The 17,076-nt window shown below is 43.1% G+C and overlaps 1 protein-coding gene across 5 annotated transcripts in view; it reads left to right on the forward strand.

Annotated features, from left to right (window-relative positions):
• The window catches only part of ttll10 (tubulin tyrosine ligase-like family, member 10), a 327,871-nt gene that overhangs the window by 290,020 nt on the left and 20,775 nt on the right, over positions 1–17,076 (forward strand). For all 5 annotated transcript variants that reach the window (XM_039755585.1, XM_039755587.1, XM_039755588.1 and 2 more), the window contains 2 exons: positions 10,172–10,312; positions 14,238–14,354. In XM_039755585.1, coding sequence (XP_039611519.1) covers positions 10,172–10,312; positions 14,238–14,354 — 258 coding nt within the window. The remainder of the gene's footprint in view (positions 1–10,171; positions 10,313–14,237; positions 14,355–17,076) is intronic.

Genomic DNA, 17,076 nt, shown 5'->3' on the forward strand with positions numbered 1-17,076 from the left:
AATTCTAAGAATGGGTGACATGTTAGGGCAATGATTGACGCTCATGGATTTAGCTCCCAGCCGCTCCCAGTAATTGGCAGGATCTCCGCCAGTGTCTCTGTTGGGCTCCCAGTAATTCATGTTATCCTGGTGGGCTACCCATCCAGATCTGGTTCCTCCTTTGGGCATAAAGCAGCTGGGACTGGCACGCACAGACCTGAACTGGATTACGCAGATTTGAGAATCTTCTATCAAATACATGGAGCCCCTTGGAGAAGCTCTGATTCCTTTGCACTGTCCATGTATAGAAGCAGGTGACTGGGCTGATCCAAGTAACCAGAGGTCAGGACGCTTAGCACATGCACTATGGGTAAATTAATGGAAGCAATTACTTACGCTTATTAATTGCATAGTAGAAATTAAATCCTGGTTTTCTTCAAATTTTCTTAAATTAAATAGTGACAAAACTGAGGTTCTCCTCATTGGTACAAAATCAGTCAGTCAGTCATCAGTCATTGTCCAACCCGCTATATCCTAACACAGGGTCACGGGGGTCTGCTGGAGCCAATCCCAGCCAGCACAGGGCACAAGGCAGGAACAAATCCCGGGCAGGGTGCCAACCCACCACAGGGTGCACACACCCACACACCAAGCACACACTAGGGACAATTTAGGATCACCAATGCATCTAACCTGCATGTCTTTGGACTGTGGGAGGAAACAGGAGTACCCAGAGGAAACCCACGCAAACACGGGGAGAACAGTTTAAATCCGAACAATATATTCAATCTCTTTTCGCTGTTCCATTATTTCACAGAGTAGTAATTTCCGTTTCTTTGCGCTAATGTGATTATTCCTATACTTTTTTTTGAGACTTTCCAATTTTTGTACTTCCATGATCTCTAACCTGCTCTGCATGTGTACCTCACCAACATTTTTGACTTCTTTACGATGTTCTACTTTGTCATCTACTCTTTGTCTTTTATTTCTGGCCCCGAGCCTGATTAAATCTCTTGGCACAAAGACGCATCTCGAGGGACGGGTAAGTGTCTCTCCGAGAAAATCACGTCTCATCTCCTTCCAAGATTTTTTTTTATAATAGAGATAATAATAACATTTACGATTAATGTTATTATTACGATTACCATTATTATTATTGCGATCACCACCCTCCTGTCAGCGCAGTAAGGTAATATTGGTGCATTCACCAGAGGTCAACCAGACCTCTCAGCCTTAAACTCCGTTTATTGTTCAGCTGAGGACGGCTCCTCTAAGAATGCAGGCCGTGCCAAGGAGTACGATCTTCTGGATCTCTTTCATGCTGACTCCACCAGGGAGTTTGTCCAGCTGCTCTTACAAACCTGATCTTGATTGTTTTCAGTGCACCTACGTCCACCGGAGTCACTCCGTCCTCATGTTCCACACACATCAGACTTTGATCTTTTTAGGCCTTCATACTTGACGATCTTCTCTGCCTTCTTGTTCAGGATGTTGTTGTCATCCTGGATCCTCACATCAATGAAGACTCATCTTGTAATGGAACACGATGCCTCTGGCCTGTTGACGGTGTTGGTACTGTCTATGGGAATGGTCTTGTCCCACATGATGACACAGTCCCTGGTGCCACATCTGGTGTGTGTGTGTAACACTTGCCTGCCATCGGAACACTCAGTTGTTGGCATTGTGTCCAGTGCACGTACATACTGACCTTGTTTTGACGTTCATGATATTTCTTCATGGCATCACGGCATCAGGACACTATGTGGCGGCCGCCTCCTCAGCTGCACCTCACAGATGGCATTTGCTGTTGACTGGTGTGCCTTCTTGTGTTCAAGGCCTGATCTTGAGCTGCTTTTGGTTTCCCCCTCGAGGTCTGAACTTTGAAGCCATGTGTGCATCAGACCCTTGCTGACGTACGGCCTGTCCAAGTCGTTGAAGATTATTATTATTATTATTATGATTTTTATTGTGATGTAGGCAGAAGATTTCAGTTTCTTATTTTATTTAATATATTTAATTGTGGGTGGCATGGTGGTGGACTAGATTTGAGTCCTGGACTGGTCCCTTTCCCTGTGGAGTTGGCACCTTCCCTCTGTTTATTTGTGGGTTTCTTTCTGAGTATTTTGGGTTTTTTTTCCTGCACCCCCAAGATGTTCATGTTAGGCTAAATTGTGTCCATTTGAGGTTGTCCTGTGCAGAGTTGGTTCCTGTCATGTGTTTCCCTGCCAGGATAAATTTAACCCTCAAGGGTCCTGAATTGTATGTAATGTAAAAATGGGTGGACAGGAGGATATTTCAAATTGAGCCCGCAAAATGAGTAGTTTTGACTTGAAATGTTATTAGGACATTTCAGCTCAGTTGGTCATTTTAAATTTAAAAGATTTTATAAGCTTTCCAGCATCAGAGTACCTTTTTAGAGCACTACGCTTGAAAAGCTGGGGGGTGTGTTATACTGAAGAATTAAAACCCACCTTCCTTGATCATGTCACAGTGGGCTTTCTCGTCTCGTGTTAATGAGTTTGTTTCCTTTCTGTAGTTTTAGTTTCATAAGCCTGCTGTTCACCCTTTGGGAAAATGTCTAGAAACCTGAACTAAAGATAAACACCTTTAACCCTGTCCTGTCCATCCCACTTCCCATATCAGTGTATTTAAAGAGTCCTGTTATGAACTGGAGAGTCCCAAAGCACAATAACTATCAAAATAGCTCAAAATTCCCACTATAGGGGGACACCGTCTTACCTCAGCTAATCAGCAGAAAGTTCAATGAAAAACCTTTACAATAAAAAAGTTTATTTATACAAAAATGCTCTGTAGCGCAAAAATTAGCACCAAGGGGAACAAATCAAAATGCCTTCAAAATAGGCAGTGCCAAAATCAAACAAAATCCCAGTACATGAAATCTAGACAGAGTAAAAGAACACAAAAATCCAGCAAATCACACAATAAGCACAATAACCACAACAAACACCCACCAACTACAATGCATTCACAATGAACTGCAAGGGACTGTGGCTTGTCTTCAGCCTTTATAGGACTTAGGCAATGGGCAGATGGCCCTGCCTCTTGGGGAACCACCCAGAAAACACATGGAACATAAAAGTGGAGAGTTAGGTACACAGAAACTAAATGACTAACAATAATGACACCAACTGAACAAAGAACATGATAAACTAGGTAAAATACAACAACGCCATTGGAAGTTCTGAGATTACACTACTGGATACCCGAATAGAAAATCACAAGGAAGCCTTTATACTTAGGATAGGAAACACCTTTAGAAACACTCTATCTATCTATCTATCTATCTATCTATCTATCTATCTATCTATCTATCTATCTATCTATCTATCTATCTATCTATCTATCTATCTATCATATAGTGCCTTTCATCTATCTATCTATCTATCTATCTATCTATCTATCTATCTATCTATCTATCTATCTATCTATCTATCTATCTATCTATCTATCTATCTATCTATCATATAGTGCCTTTCATCTATCTATCTATCTATCTATCTATCTATCTATCTATCTATCTATCTATCTATCTCCTTCCTGTTCTTGCTGTCGCTGTGCATGCTGGGTGGTTGTCTCGAGTGTGAGCGAGTGGAACTGGTGGTGGACGCTGAGGTGAGTGTGGTGATTCTTTTTTTCTTCTAATTTTCTAGTTTCTTATTTCTATCTTTTCTTTGGTGAAAACAGCTACACTTGTTTTTATACTGAGTGGCTTAGGCCACGGCAGCCGCAATGGCTGCAAATCTTGAACGTCTGAGCCGCCGCCATGGGATTAAACTTATTTCAGAGGAGTTTGTTCCTTTAGAGGCGGGGTTTTGGCGGTAGGCGAAGTGGTCGGATGTGACAATATTAAGTCAGCTTCACGAATGAGCGGGAATATCGTGGTTTTTTTGAGCTCTGTGGATTTAGTCCCCACAGTAGTTGAGAAGGGGGTGGTTATTAATGGCTCCTTTGTACAGGTTTCCCCTTTAGCCGTCCGTCCCGTAGAGTAACAATTTCAAATGCGCCGCCTTTCTCAAAAATGAAACTATAGCGAAAGAGTTGGAGCGGCATGGGCGTCTGGTATCGAAAATTCGGCACATTCCTTTAGGGTGTAAATCGCCAGATTTAAAACATGTCTTGTCATTTAGACGACAAGTTTTATGGTTTTAAATAGAATGGATGACGAATTAAATGTGGCAATGAAGTTTAGAGTGGACGGTTTCGATTATGTGATTTTCGTCACTTCTAACGAAATGAAATGTTTTGGCTGCGGGAGTGAAGCTCATTTAATTAAACAGTGTCCTGAGAGACAGCAAGGGAGCAAGAAAACTGGCCGTACAAACACAGAAATAGAGGGGCAGAAAGTGGAAGATCACGAAATTGTGGCTGATGGCGCAGAGGCGCAAGGTGATAAGAATAAAAATGCTACTAGAGCTGAAGGGCAGGAGAATCAAGTGCCTCCCAGAGATGAGCCGAATGAAGGCGGTAGTGAAACGGTAGATCAAACAGCGGCTGCAGCAGAAAGTGTGTGGGGAGACATTGATATGGACGAGGGAGCAGCAACGAGACAGAGGAAAAAAGTGAATTTAAACGTCCTGCTCAGAAAAGGCAAGGAGAAAGAGAAGATCGGGCACGAAAGAAAATTGTTTTAAGTCAGGGCTCGGGGGTCGTTGGAGAGGATCCCGCCTATGGTCCTTGTCAGGAGGATTTTCCCGTCTTCGCGGAGACGGCCGATAACGTCTCAAATGCGGGAAGTGTCGGGGAAGAGCATGACGACGGTAATATCTCCGATGGGTCTGCTGCCTCGGAGCCCCCAGAGTTAAAAGCCAGGGGGGGTTACAGCGCTCAAAGTGTTAAAGAGTTTTTGGTGAATACCGCCGGAAAAAAGGGGGTGGACGTGGCCGAATTTTTCCCTGACATTGACCTCTTTCTATCGTCTGTCCGCGGGTTGCGACGAGACAAAGCAGCCTCCGCAATGTTTGATGTTAAAGAGCTCGTGAGGCTAAAGAATTTAACAAGTAAACTGAGAAAACAGTCCAATCTAAACACCACCTAATGGCTAAGCCCCCTGTTAAATCCACTCCACAGTCTTTGTGGTGGTCCCTGTGTTTTATTGTGTGTTTATCTATATATTCTGTTACCATGGCAAGTGTGCACATAGGAACCCTAAATATTAACGGTGGGAGAAGTCCAGATAAGAGGGTCGCATTGTTTGATTTTATCAGACAAAAGACTTGAATGTCACCTTTCTACAAGAAACCCACATTGATGAGCACAATCAGTGGGAGTGGAGCAGGGATTGGAAGGGGGGCATTTTTTTTAGTAATGGGACAAATGTTAGTGCTGGAGTGGCTGTTTTATTTCTTGGGGCTTCAAGTAGAAGTCTGTAGTACTGAGGAGCTGGTGAAAGGGAGACTCCTAAAAGTAACGGTGAAATTTCATGGCAGTGTCGTCACTTTCATTAATGTGTACCGAATGAGGGTGAGGAGAGGCTCCACTTCTTTAATAAGTTAGGAGATCTTTTATCTAAGTGTGACCCTGAAGAAGTGGTGGTGTTAGGAGGGGATTTTAATTGTACACTTGATACCAGAATGGACAGAAATAACGGACTGGAACCGCACCCTTGCTCAGCACGAGCTTTAGGTAAAATAATTAAGGACTTTGGGCTGGAAGATGTGTGGAGGGCAAAAAATGGGGCCTGTCGGCAATACACCTGGGGGCGGACGAGTGGAAATACGATCTCAATGGCGAGACTCGATCATTTTTATAGTTTTAAGCACCTGTTAGGCTTATTTAAGGTGTGCTCTATTGTGCCTACTGGATTCTCTGATCACAGTTTGGTGTGTTGTACACTTATTTGTAACACTTACAGACCCCGTAGTCCATACTGGCATTTTAACACACTCCTCCTTAAAGATCAGAACTTTAAAGAGTTATTTGTTCATTTCTGGGGAGGCTGGAAGGCTATGAAGAAGGAGTTCACCAGCTTACAACAGTGGTGGGAGGTTGGGAAGAGTCACATCCGGGCCTTGTGTCAGGAGTATACCAGAAATGTCACCCGAGTATTGCGGTCAGAAATGGCAGCTTTAGAAATTAAAATAGCTGAATTTCAACAGCTTCTAGAGAAGGGTCCAAATGAGCAGCTTCAGGCGAGCCTGACTTCTGCTAAACTGGGGTTGGCCCACCTGCTTGAGACCAGAGCTCAGGGGGCTTTAGTGAGGGCCCGCTTTCAACGACTGACTGAGATGGATGCACCAACTCAATACTTTTTTGGTTTAGAGAAAAAAAACTCGCAGAGTAAAATCTTACATTGCATAAGAACACCCGATGGCAGAGAGACACAAGAGCCCAGTGAAATAAGGCAGGTGGTCCGCGAATTTTATGAACTTCTGTTTGCTGCAGATGGTGATGGTGGCAGTGAACACCAACAGGCCTTTTGCAGGACTTACGCAGCTGCCCAATGCAGATGTGGCAGAGCTAAATAGAGAGGTGACCTTTGCAGAACTCACCACAGCCCTGGGACAGCTGAAAACAGGGAAGGTCCCTGGAATCGATGGAATACCAGTGGAGTTTTATAAAGAGTTCTGGGATGTCATCGGCCTGGACTTATTGGAGGTGTTCCGGTGGAGTTTTAAGACTGGCTTGTTTCCACAGAGCTGCCGTAGAGCCGTGATCACGCTGCTGCGAAGAAGGGAGACTTGTGTCTCATTAAGAACTGGCGGCCTGTGTCTCTCTTATGCGCTGATTATAAAGTTCTCTCTAAAGCCTTAGCCAACAGGATGGTCCAAGTTTTAGGGAGAGTGGTGCATCCTGATCAGAATTACTGCGTGGCTGGCAGGTCCATCTTTAATAACATTTTTTTAATTCGGGACATTTTGGCTGCTGCAGAACTGTTTGGTTTTCAGACTGGTCTTATTTTTCTTGACCAGGAAAAAGCTTTTGACAGGGTCAGTCACTCATTTTTATGGAATGCCATGAAGGCGTTTGGGTTTGGGGGGTCTTTTATTAAATATATTCGCTTACTTTATAGTGACATTTCTGGTATCATAAAGATCAATGGTGGCTTGTGCGCGCCTTTCAGTGTCAGAAGAGGAGTCAGACAGGGCTGCTCTTTGTCCGGCATGTTATATGCTCTGGCGCTGGAGCCTTTCCTGGTGCACCTGAGGAAGGTGCTGACTGGTCTCTCCATCCCCAACTGCAACATGGACCCTGTGAAAGTCACTGCTTATGCAGATGATCTTGCTGTAGTCATCACAAGCCAGAAGGATTTGGGCGAATTAACAGAAGGTCTACGGAATTACAGTAAAGCGTCGTCGGCTAAAGTGAATTGGAACAAAAGTAGTGCAGTGCTGGTGGGGAACTGGACAGGATGTAGTCCTCCTCGACTGGAAGGAGGTCTGCAGTGGACAACTGGAGGCTTCCTGTACCTGGGAGTCCATCTTGGAGATGACCACTACATCCAAAAGAACTGGGAGGGTCTGTTGGACAAGGTTACAGCTCGGCTTGCCAAATGGAAGTGGATACTCCCTCAGTTATCCTATAGAGGACGGATGCTGGTCATTAATAACCTGGTGACCTCCAGCCTGTGGCACAAATGTATTTGTTTGCAACCTCCACTTTTGCTTGTTCAGCAGATACAGAAGGCGATCATAGATTTCTTTTGGACTGGTACCCATTGGATACAGAAGGGCGTTCTATTTTACCATTGGATGAAGGCGGACAAGGACTTATTGACATTACCAGCAGGATTGCTGCTTTCCGCCTTCAGACCATTCAAAACTGTTGTATCCTGTTGAGCAGAGCCAGTGGATGAACTTAGCCGTACTCTTCTTTAAACAGGCCAGGCATATGGGACTTGGGAAAAGTTTACTGCTGTGCCACTTGGATAAGATCAAGACTTTACAGGTGCCAGAGTTTTATAAAAGCCTTTTAGCAGCATGGCAACTACTGGCGATAAAAAAGGACTGTGATGACCTCTCCACATTTTGGGTCCTTCATGAACCACTGTTCTACAATCCTGCTGTTGGCACTGCTACAGGAATTTCTGAAAACTTTATTAATCATTTCATAATACATGGAATAACCACGATAAAGGACATAATTGACTGGGAAAATTACACTTGGAAAAGTGCACAAGTGGTAGCAGTGGAGACAGGAGTGCACTCAGTCCGCTTAATGGAGAAGTTTCTGTGGCAGGTACAATCATCAATGGACAGGGAATCCATGACACTCCTGCACGGAATTTTCTTATCACAACTGAAGCCAATTGACTAAACGCCTTTTCCAACACTTACTGTGTCTCCGGCTGTTGAACTGAGGGATGGTGAGACTAATGTTTTAGCCTTAAGTTCTCTAGAGGCGTTATCTCTACCTACAGTGCCGGGGAAACAGCTGTACAGGATTTGTGTGAAGGTGAACAACCTGGAGCAGCTGAGGACACGAAGACACGACACACCTTGGAGAGACAAGCTTGGAGCCCCTCAGGACTGAACCCTGCATGGAGGTCGTTGTACAAGCCGCCATTGGCCAGTAGGGTGGGAGACCTGCAGTGGAGGTTGGTACATGGGATACTAGCGGTGAACTCCTTCTTATCGATTATATGTCCGGGGGTCTCGGATTGCTGCCCTTTTTGTGGTCTGAGGGAAAGTGTCTTTCATGCTTTTATGTATTGTGAGAGGCTCCAGACCTTTTTTAGTAAAATTGAAAGAATAGTAGAAGGGCTGGGGGTCCCGTATAATGGCACGGTGTTTGTGTTTGGGGTTAAAATTACTAAACACACCAGAGAAAATATGAACTTAATTAATTTTATTATCGGGCAAGCAAAACTGTCAATATGGAAGACCCGTAAAAACAAGATTACTGGGAGAGGAAATGAAAATGTTGTTGTCTTTTTAGAAAAGTATGTGAAAGTAGGATATTAGTGGATTTTAATTTTTATAAGTCCACAAATAATTTAGCAAAGTTTAAGGAAATGTGGTGTGTGAATAATGTGCTTTGTGTATGTGATGAAGATAATTTGCAATTTGTGCTCTGAGTTTGGTGTTTTACTCCTTTATAAATTGGGTTGATAAATTAAGAATAAGTGGGATTGGAGGGTGGAAACAATGGGAGGGATTAAATAAATATATATTCCAAGAACAATATGAATATGTAATGGTTTAAAAGTGAATAATCATCATTAGGAATGTGTGTACGTGGTTTTTTGTAAGACTTAAGTTTTTGAGTTTACTGTGTTTTTTTGTGTATTTATTCCTGTGTTTATTCAATAAAGTTTGGTTTTAAAAATAAAAAAAAAAATATCTATCTATCTATCTATCTATCTATCTATCTATCTATCTATCTATCTATCTATCTATCTATCTATCTATCTATCTATCTATCTATCTATCATATAGTGCCTTTCATATCTATCTATCTATCTATCTATCTATCTATCTATCTATCATATAGTGCCTTTCATCTATCTATCTATCTATCTATCTATCTATCTATCTATCTATCTATCTATCTATCTATCTATCTATCTATCTATCTATCCTATCTATCTATCTATCTATCTATCTATCTATCTATCTATCTATCTATCTATCTATCTATCTATCTATCTATCTATCTATCTATCAATCATATAGTGCTTTACTATCTATCTATCTATCTATCTATCTATCTATCTATCTATCTATCTATCTATCTATCTATCTATCTATCTATCTATCTATCACATAGTGCCTTACATATCTATCTCTCCCTGAAATTTAGAATAAACGAGAGTTATGACTTCTTTTTAAAATTGTTTCAGCAAGTGTCTAATGGAAATGTCAGCACAGCAGGGTATTGTAGTGTTATCAACACTCTTTAAACAGCATGGGGTTTTGCTGTGACCCTTGTACTAGCAGATGGGCTCCACCAATGTGCTCCATGAAGGGAGGTGAGTGGCCAGCAGGTTGGTCATCCAGCTCAGCCAGCCGCATGTTTCTCCTTTTTTCGTCGTTCCTAAGGGCTGAGCCTTTGGCCTGTGATGAGTTTATCTCTGAGTTCCCAGATGTATCCAGATGCAGCTCCACTCCTCTCCGGCACTGGCTCTTTTCCTATGAGCACGCCAACTTCACATAAGCTTGGGACTCGGGTCCCTTGTCCCCACCTGGATGACACATGTTAATTGCTTGTTCCTTTACTCTCCCCTCCCCAACAGTACATGCAGAAGAAGAATCCTCTCTATAATGAGCTGAAGGAAGAGACGGTGTGGTCCATGGAGCGCTTCAATGACTACGTTAATGAGAAGTTACGGGTTGCCAATGCACTCCCCAAGGACTGGGTCCTCACTGTTTTCACGGTAAGTTGCGTGCAAGTGTTGTGCAGCAGGGTCTAATTAGGACATTGTGGACCTGCCGGGGCTCTGGGGAGCCGATGATTGTGAATTAAAGGGACCAGTCAGTCTATGATGAAGGTGCTGTGATGCTGGCAGGTTGTCCTGGCAACTCCTTGACGACTCCTTGTTTATGTCTCCCGTGTTTCTATTTGTGAGTGTGTGTGCTGCCAAAATAATCACACCAGGGTTGCAAAATTCTCAAAGAGAAATAAGAAGATATGCAGCTGGTGCAATATGAGGCCACTGGAGGATTTCATATGAAGAAAAGTGTTTCCCATTTTTGTGTTATTTATGAAATAAAAATGTATCTGTACTAGTATAGAGCAATACCACCTGGCATGTGAAATCCAATGCTTGTGTTGTTAAAGAATGCAGCTTGACTAGTGAAGTATGGGGTGTTAAAGGGGCCATGTTTTAGGACTGGTGGGTGTGGAGAGAACAGAGTAGGAAAGAACCCAAGGTCCAGCCATGGCGGTACGGGAAGGAGACCACCAGAATGAAAGTATCAGTCAGGAGCTGCTCATATAGGAAATGTGGGAGTTTAAGGGAGTTTTCCATATCCATGATGCTTTGTTTAATATTTAACATATGTGTGAACAGTAGGGGGGCACTACTGGCCAAGAATAAAATTGAGAAGAGTCAAGCATGATATTTAACCAAAAAAAAGAGTTTCAAGGAGGATTCTACAAGGGGTTAACAGAAAGAACACGGATACAGAAGAAAAACACCTTGGGGCCTTTCTTACACCATTGCTAAGCCCCTGACTACTGGGTGGGGCGGCCAATTCACTTTATTACAAAAAACGCACTCTTTACCTCTCGTCTCACTTCCTGGCCTCTCTTCGTCCCACCAGAGCAGAGCTTGTCGTCAGATCACATCCCAACCCTACACTCCATTAAGACAGTCGTCTAGCCTTCCCGTTCATCATGTCTGGAGTCTGCGGTGGCTGTGCACTTGTAGCCCTGTCACTCTGTCCTGGAGTTTTTCCCAGTAGCTCCTTGTATTCAATTCTCCACAACGTCTCTGAGTCTTGAAAGTTTGGCTTTCCATGATTGCCCCCCTTCACTCCAGGACTGTGCGACCCCTAGTTGGTGTTGCCACTTGTGATGTGTCCTCTTCTGTGGTACGTATTTTAGGAGAGGGTCAGCCATCCCATGTACTGTCTGGCAAGGCAGACTACCAAGAAGTTTTGAAACATCCAGTAGATGGAAAAACTTTAAAATAAAGTTTTGAGATGGGGTAGAGTGATGTACCGGGAAGTCAACCAGATGGGGCGTTCAAGCTAATTCTAAACCTACACCAGTGGAGCTAAACCATGTCAGAAACGATGTACTACAATTTGTTTCCACATAACTGAAGAAAGCTCTCGAGACCACTCCCAAAGTGACTGACTTCCTTAGTTGTCCTCTTTGCTCTGCACAGAGCATAAAGCCAACACAAGAGGACAATACTCTCTACAATCTTTCGCCTTTGCCTCAGCTTCGCCCCTCAGCTGTCCCCCAGCTCTTTCACTTCTGTCCCCACATTTCTTCCCCAGTGTGTTTTTGCTCTCTTGCCCCGTGGTTTCCATCAAAGGGTTAGGGTTAGGTTGCCTGGGGAGACTTTGTAAGATTTCCTAAATCCTCGTTGGAGATCCAGCTTGGCCAGCATATTCTGCTTATTTTTTGGAGGCAGACATGATGGAAAGTGATTGGTGCCCCATGGTGAGTTTACACTCCAACATTCTCTTCCTTACAACATGATGGACATTGCGGTCCAAGATTCTGTGTTTCACCTTGTGGCTGAGCTGCTTCAGTCTCTAGATGGATCTTAACTGTTCGCAATCTACTCTTAATGTCTTTCTTGGTGGAGTCCTCGGTTCTCAAAAAGCTGCTGCAAATCCACAAATGTGGATATTGGAAGATGGCCAACGCTGATCATTATACTGTCACAATAAAAACACCACAAATCGTGACCTCTGTCACATGGTGGCAATATGCATAGGTACTGTGACTTGCTTGTGGTCTCACAGTGTCACTAGCGGGATTTGAACCCCCAGCCTTAAGGTTTGAAATCCAAAGCCTTAACCGTTCTACAGTATCCTCTAAGTGGCATAAACAGGGCAATTTTCCTGGAATCCTACCCAGAAGGCACCGAGTTAATACAAGGCTGGTGCCTCAATTGGAAACACAACTGCTGGGAAACCAATCTGCTGGAGGGGTCCACCTGTTTGCCCCTTGGGAGTGCCTGTGTTTACATCTATAAAAGGCTGCTGTCCAGTACTATGCTGCAATGCCCCAGATCACTGTGCCACCTTTCAAGTCTGCTGTTCACCAACTCGCCATTGCTCTCAGGATAAGCAGACTGAGTCTGTATGAGTCTATAAGTTGGAGGGAGGCACTTGATGTACACACAGAAATAAAGATACCTTTAAAAGAGCCTCCTCACAACACCTGCCATGAAAGGTGCTACTGTATGTGTATACTGATATATGATATTACAGATCGATAGATAGACTTTACTTTTAGTATAGTTGGCAGGATAAGATAGATAGATAGATAGATAGATCAGTTGATGTTGCTCTTGTTGGTCACTTACTTTCCATGTACCTATCTCTCTTCTTTTATGTTCCATGTATTTTATGGGTGGTTCCCTAAGAGGCGGGGCCACCTGTCCATCTCCATAAGCAGTCTGCTGTAAGTCTGCATAGTCCCTTGCGGTTCATTGTGAATTCATTGTTGTTAGTGAGTGTTTCTTGTGCTTATTGTGATTTGCTAGATTTTTGTGACCCTTTTCCTCTGTGTTTTGACCATTCTTTAGATTCTGCACATTTTGAAGGCACTACTTTCGGTGCCTTTTGCCTTCTACTCCTCAGTGCTTATTTTTGTGCTACAGAGTATAAATTAATCTTGTTATTTGTAAAGATGTATCATTGCACTTTCTGGTGAGTAGTTGAGTTATGACGGTACCCCCCTCTAGTGGGAATTTTGAACTATTTTGGAAGTTATTATGCTTTGGACCTCTCCAGTTCATAACAGGGCCTCTTTTAAATACACTGGTATGGATTTAATTGTCCCCCGGGGTACATTTGGCATTTTACACTGAATGCTTTCTAAAGTGCCTAACAGTGACGTCTGATATGAAGACAGTTTATTTTGAATATATAGATATACACACAGGAATTTCCTTTGCTTGTCTTTAATGACAGTCTGTGAAAGGTGCTATAAAATAAAGATGTGAATTACTTACACAGGATGTTGGTGCAGTGACAGCACGGCTGCCTCACAGTAAGTACACCAGGGTCCAGGTTCCGAGTTTGCACATTGTCCCTGTGTGTCTGCTCCGATTTCCTCTCAAAGCCCTAAGGTTAGGTGGATTTATGAAGTTAAATTGTCCCGTGGTGTGGACATTTTTCCTGTTAAGGACTGGTGCCCTGTCCAGGTGTTGTTTCTGTCTTTCGTGTTGTGCTTGCTGGGATGGGCTCTTCAGGTTTAATTGGCTTTACAAAATGGTTGGCTAAAGACACACAGGTGGCTATTTCCACTGTCTTTTAATGAGCTTTATATTTATTGTATGATTTATCTGTGCTCTCCCCATGTTTGTGTGGGCATTTCCCTGAGCATTACATTTGTATGTCCATATCCCAATTAGATCAACTAGAGCATTTTAAATTGTGCCACATACGTGAATGTCAGAGTGTAGATGAGTGTTGGCGCCTGCATTGCCCCCAGGTCCTCTGGAATATGACCCAGTCATATTGTTATTAAAGTGAATATAATTGTTTATAATGATGTATTTACAGAGTTTGCCTTTTAATGGTTCCTCCTGTTAAATGTGCGACATAAAATAATGATATGTGTGTATGCATGAATATATTTAGTGCACTTTTTTTTTTTTTATATTTCTCTAGAAACAAATGCAGGACATCATGATGCAGTGCTTCCTAGCGGTGAAGTCCAAGCTGCAGTGCAAACTGGGCTACTTCGACCTCATTGGCTGTGACTTCATGATTGATGAAAACTTTAAGGTAAGCCCCGCCTCCTGATTGTGCTGCACCTGCAGGCTTTAAAGGGATTAAGGGGACCAGAGCAGGCACGCCAGGGAGGCAACTGGCCAGCATAATAAGGGTTTATGTAAGGTAACTGGCAAACTGGGGAGGCAGAAAGAAAGAAAGAAAGAAAGAAAGAAAGAAAGAAAGAAAGAAAGAAAGAAAGAAAGAAAGAAAACCCAGACAACTCCTTCGCTCGCATATCCAGGTGGGTAAACACATCTGCCCATCTCAAGCAGCTCTCGTCTTTGTTTTCCAGTTGCTAAAACCACCTTGTAATCCAGTGTGGTGATGCAAGAATTATCAAACAATTTCTCTCATGAGCCACTGGGCAAAGATTCTCTGGAGTTGCATCACACTCTTGGGCAGAGTGAAGAGAAGAAAAACAAGGGGGCCCTCGTCTCCCTGAGGCCGCTCTTACCATCTGCCTTAATCTTGCTCTAACAACAGACATCAGTGCCAAGCTATGGCACAACAGCACCTACTCTTGAGTGAATACAAGCTAAATGAGGAAATTCATAATAATGAAAAGCTGGGATGGCAGTGGGGCACAGTGGGTTTCACTGCCAACTGGGCACTAGAGTTACATTCCCAGCCTGGTCAATGATATGTTGGAGCAAATGTGCATTTTCTCAAGGTGCCACAGACTCCTTCAGCATTGCCAAGATGTGCAGGTCAAACTAGTTTTCGAGGCTGCATTGGCCTGGTGTTGGCATATCTGTGATGGAGTCCTCTCCAGAAGCAGTGAAACTGTGGCTAATGGTGACAAAGTGAGTTAAAAAATAGATGGACAGAAAAAAGAGCAAGTGAACCAAACCCAATAGGAGCAAAAACTGCCTCGGTGGAGCCGTAGCCTTCCTAAGAAGCCCTTCTAGTTGACAAGTCATATAAATGAATGGGCCTGATGATGGTAATGGACTCATCCTGCGTTTGTGTCATTCCTTTGCTTCCCCATTTTCTCCTATTTTAGTGACTGTCTTGTACCATGTGTGGAATTAGTCAGCTCTATCCCAGTTGACATGGGAAGGGATCCATTTTTATAAAAAAAATAATTATGTTAAAATTGTAGAGTGGATTCTAAGTAGCAATGGGGGAACTGACACTGGATGGATCACCAGATCATTGCAGGCCACACTTACTCACTGGGCCGACTCGTTAGTGATGGTGAGTCCATCAGGAACCATTTGGAAAGCAGATTATCTAAAGAAAATCCACATGGACGTCTTATAGAATGTGTAACTCCACACAGACAGTGACCAGGACATGAAGCTTTTAGTTTTCCAACACCATATAGCAATGAAACAGTTCAGGTCGGCTCATTTTCTATGTTGGGTGACAGCTGGTCCACCTGCCTCTTTGTAGTGCACCACTGGTTCAAATGCAGATGCCTCCTTTTATAGGAGATGACCTTTTATCATGTGAAGAACAGGATGCTCCTTCTGCTTGCCACAATACCTATAAAGCACCATACGACTTAAACGTGGTTTCCTGCCAACAGTGCCAGCTAAGTTCATACCACATGGCGGAAACTTCTCAGCCCTGGTTCATGTGGGTGGTAAAAAAGCACTTTAGAGTTCGAGTCGTGTAGGTGAGTCCCTGCTGCAGCATGAAAGTGACCGAAAATTCTGCTGTGAGAGGACTTGACTGCAATAAAAAGTGGTCTTCACGTGGGACTGAGCAAGCAGTGCTGAGAGTGGGGTGTCCATGTTATCTAAACAACAAAAAAGGTCGGTAAGATGCAGATGATTGGCTTGGGCCCTTATTTGATTGCCTATGGCCAGCAGTCTTCATGCTCTGTATGTGTGTGTTGGGTGGTACTCTCAGGTATTCGGAATTTTCTGGCACAGTCCAGAGCCATTCTTTAAAAGTGGTCCACCTGATTGTGGATTTGTACGCTTGGTGCCCTATAAAACACTGGCACTTCCTGTAAGAAGGGGCTCAGGCCCTACAACCACTGCAACCAATATACACCCACTACTAGAGGAATAAAGTCATAAATTAAATAAATGAATAGATATATTTAAATATTTGGAAGACAAATCAACAATATACATTATTTACACTTTCAATCTGCACAAGTCACCTGTCTACATGTTTAGTCTCAGACCTCTCAGTCCTTTAATCTTAGGTGTTCTAAACATGTGTGCTGTGGAACGTCTCTCGTCTCTAGTAGGGTTACTGGTCAAGATTTCAAATGTGTGTGGCCTCCATAATCTGTGAGGGGGACTCATCCACTGCACCACCACAACTCCATCCCTGCTGTTACACAATCAAACAATGGCCAGTAACACATCGGGGGGTTTCAGATATCAAGCCCCTTAACTCCTTTACAGGCAGGTGCTCACCTAATCACCAAACAGCTTAAATTTACTTGTCTTTAGATAGAAGAACCTCTGCATTGACACAGAAATAACAAAGTCTGTAGGGCACGGTCACCTTCTTCATAGGGAAGAGGTCGATTAGGGTTTTCTGAGTATACGGAATATATTAAAAAAAATGTTATAGAAGTGGAATTATTAATGACATTTCATAAAGGTGGCAAAAATCCGAAGTTCTGCTCATACAGACAAATTATCTATCTATCTATCTATCTATCTATCTATCTATCTATCTATCTATCTATCTATCTATCTATCATATAGTGCCTTTCATCTATCTATCTATCTATCTATCTATCTATCTATCTATCTATCTATCTATC

The sequence above is a fragment of the Polypterus senegalus genome, chromosome 6 (genome assembly GCF_016835505.1).
Source record: "Polypterus senegalus isolate Bchr_013 chromosome 6, ASM1683550v1, whole genome shotgun sequence".
Classification (NCBI taxonomy): Eukaryota; Metazoa; Chordata; class Cladistia; order Polypteriformes; family Polypteridae; genus Polypterus; species Polypterus senegalus.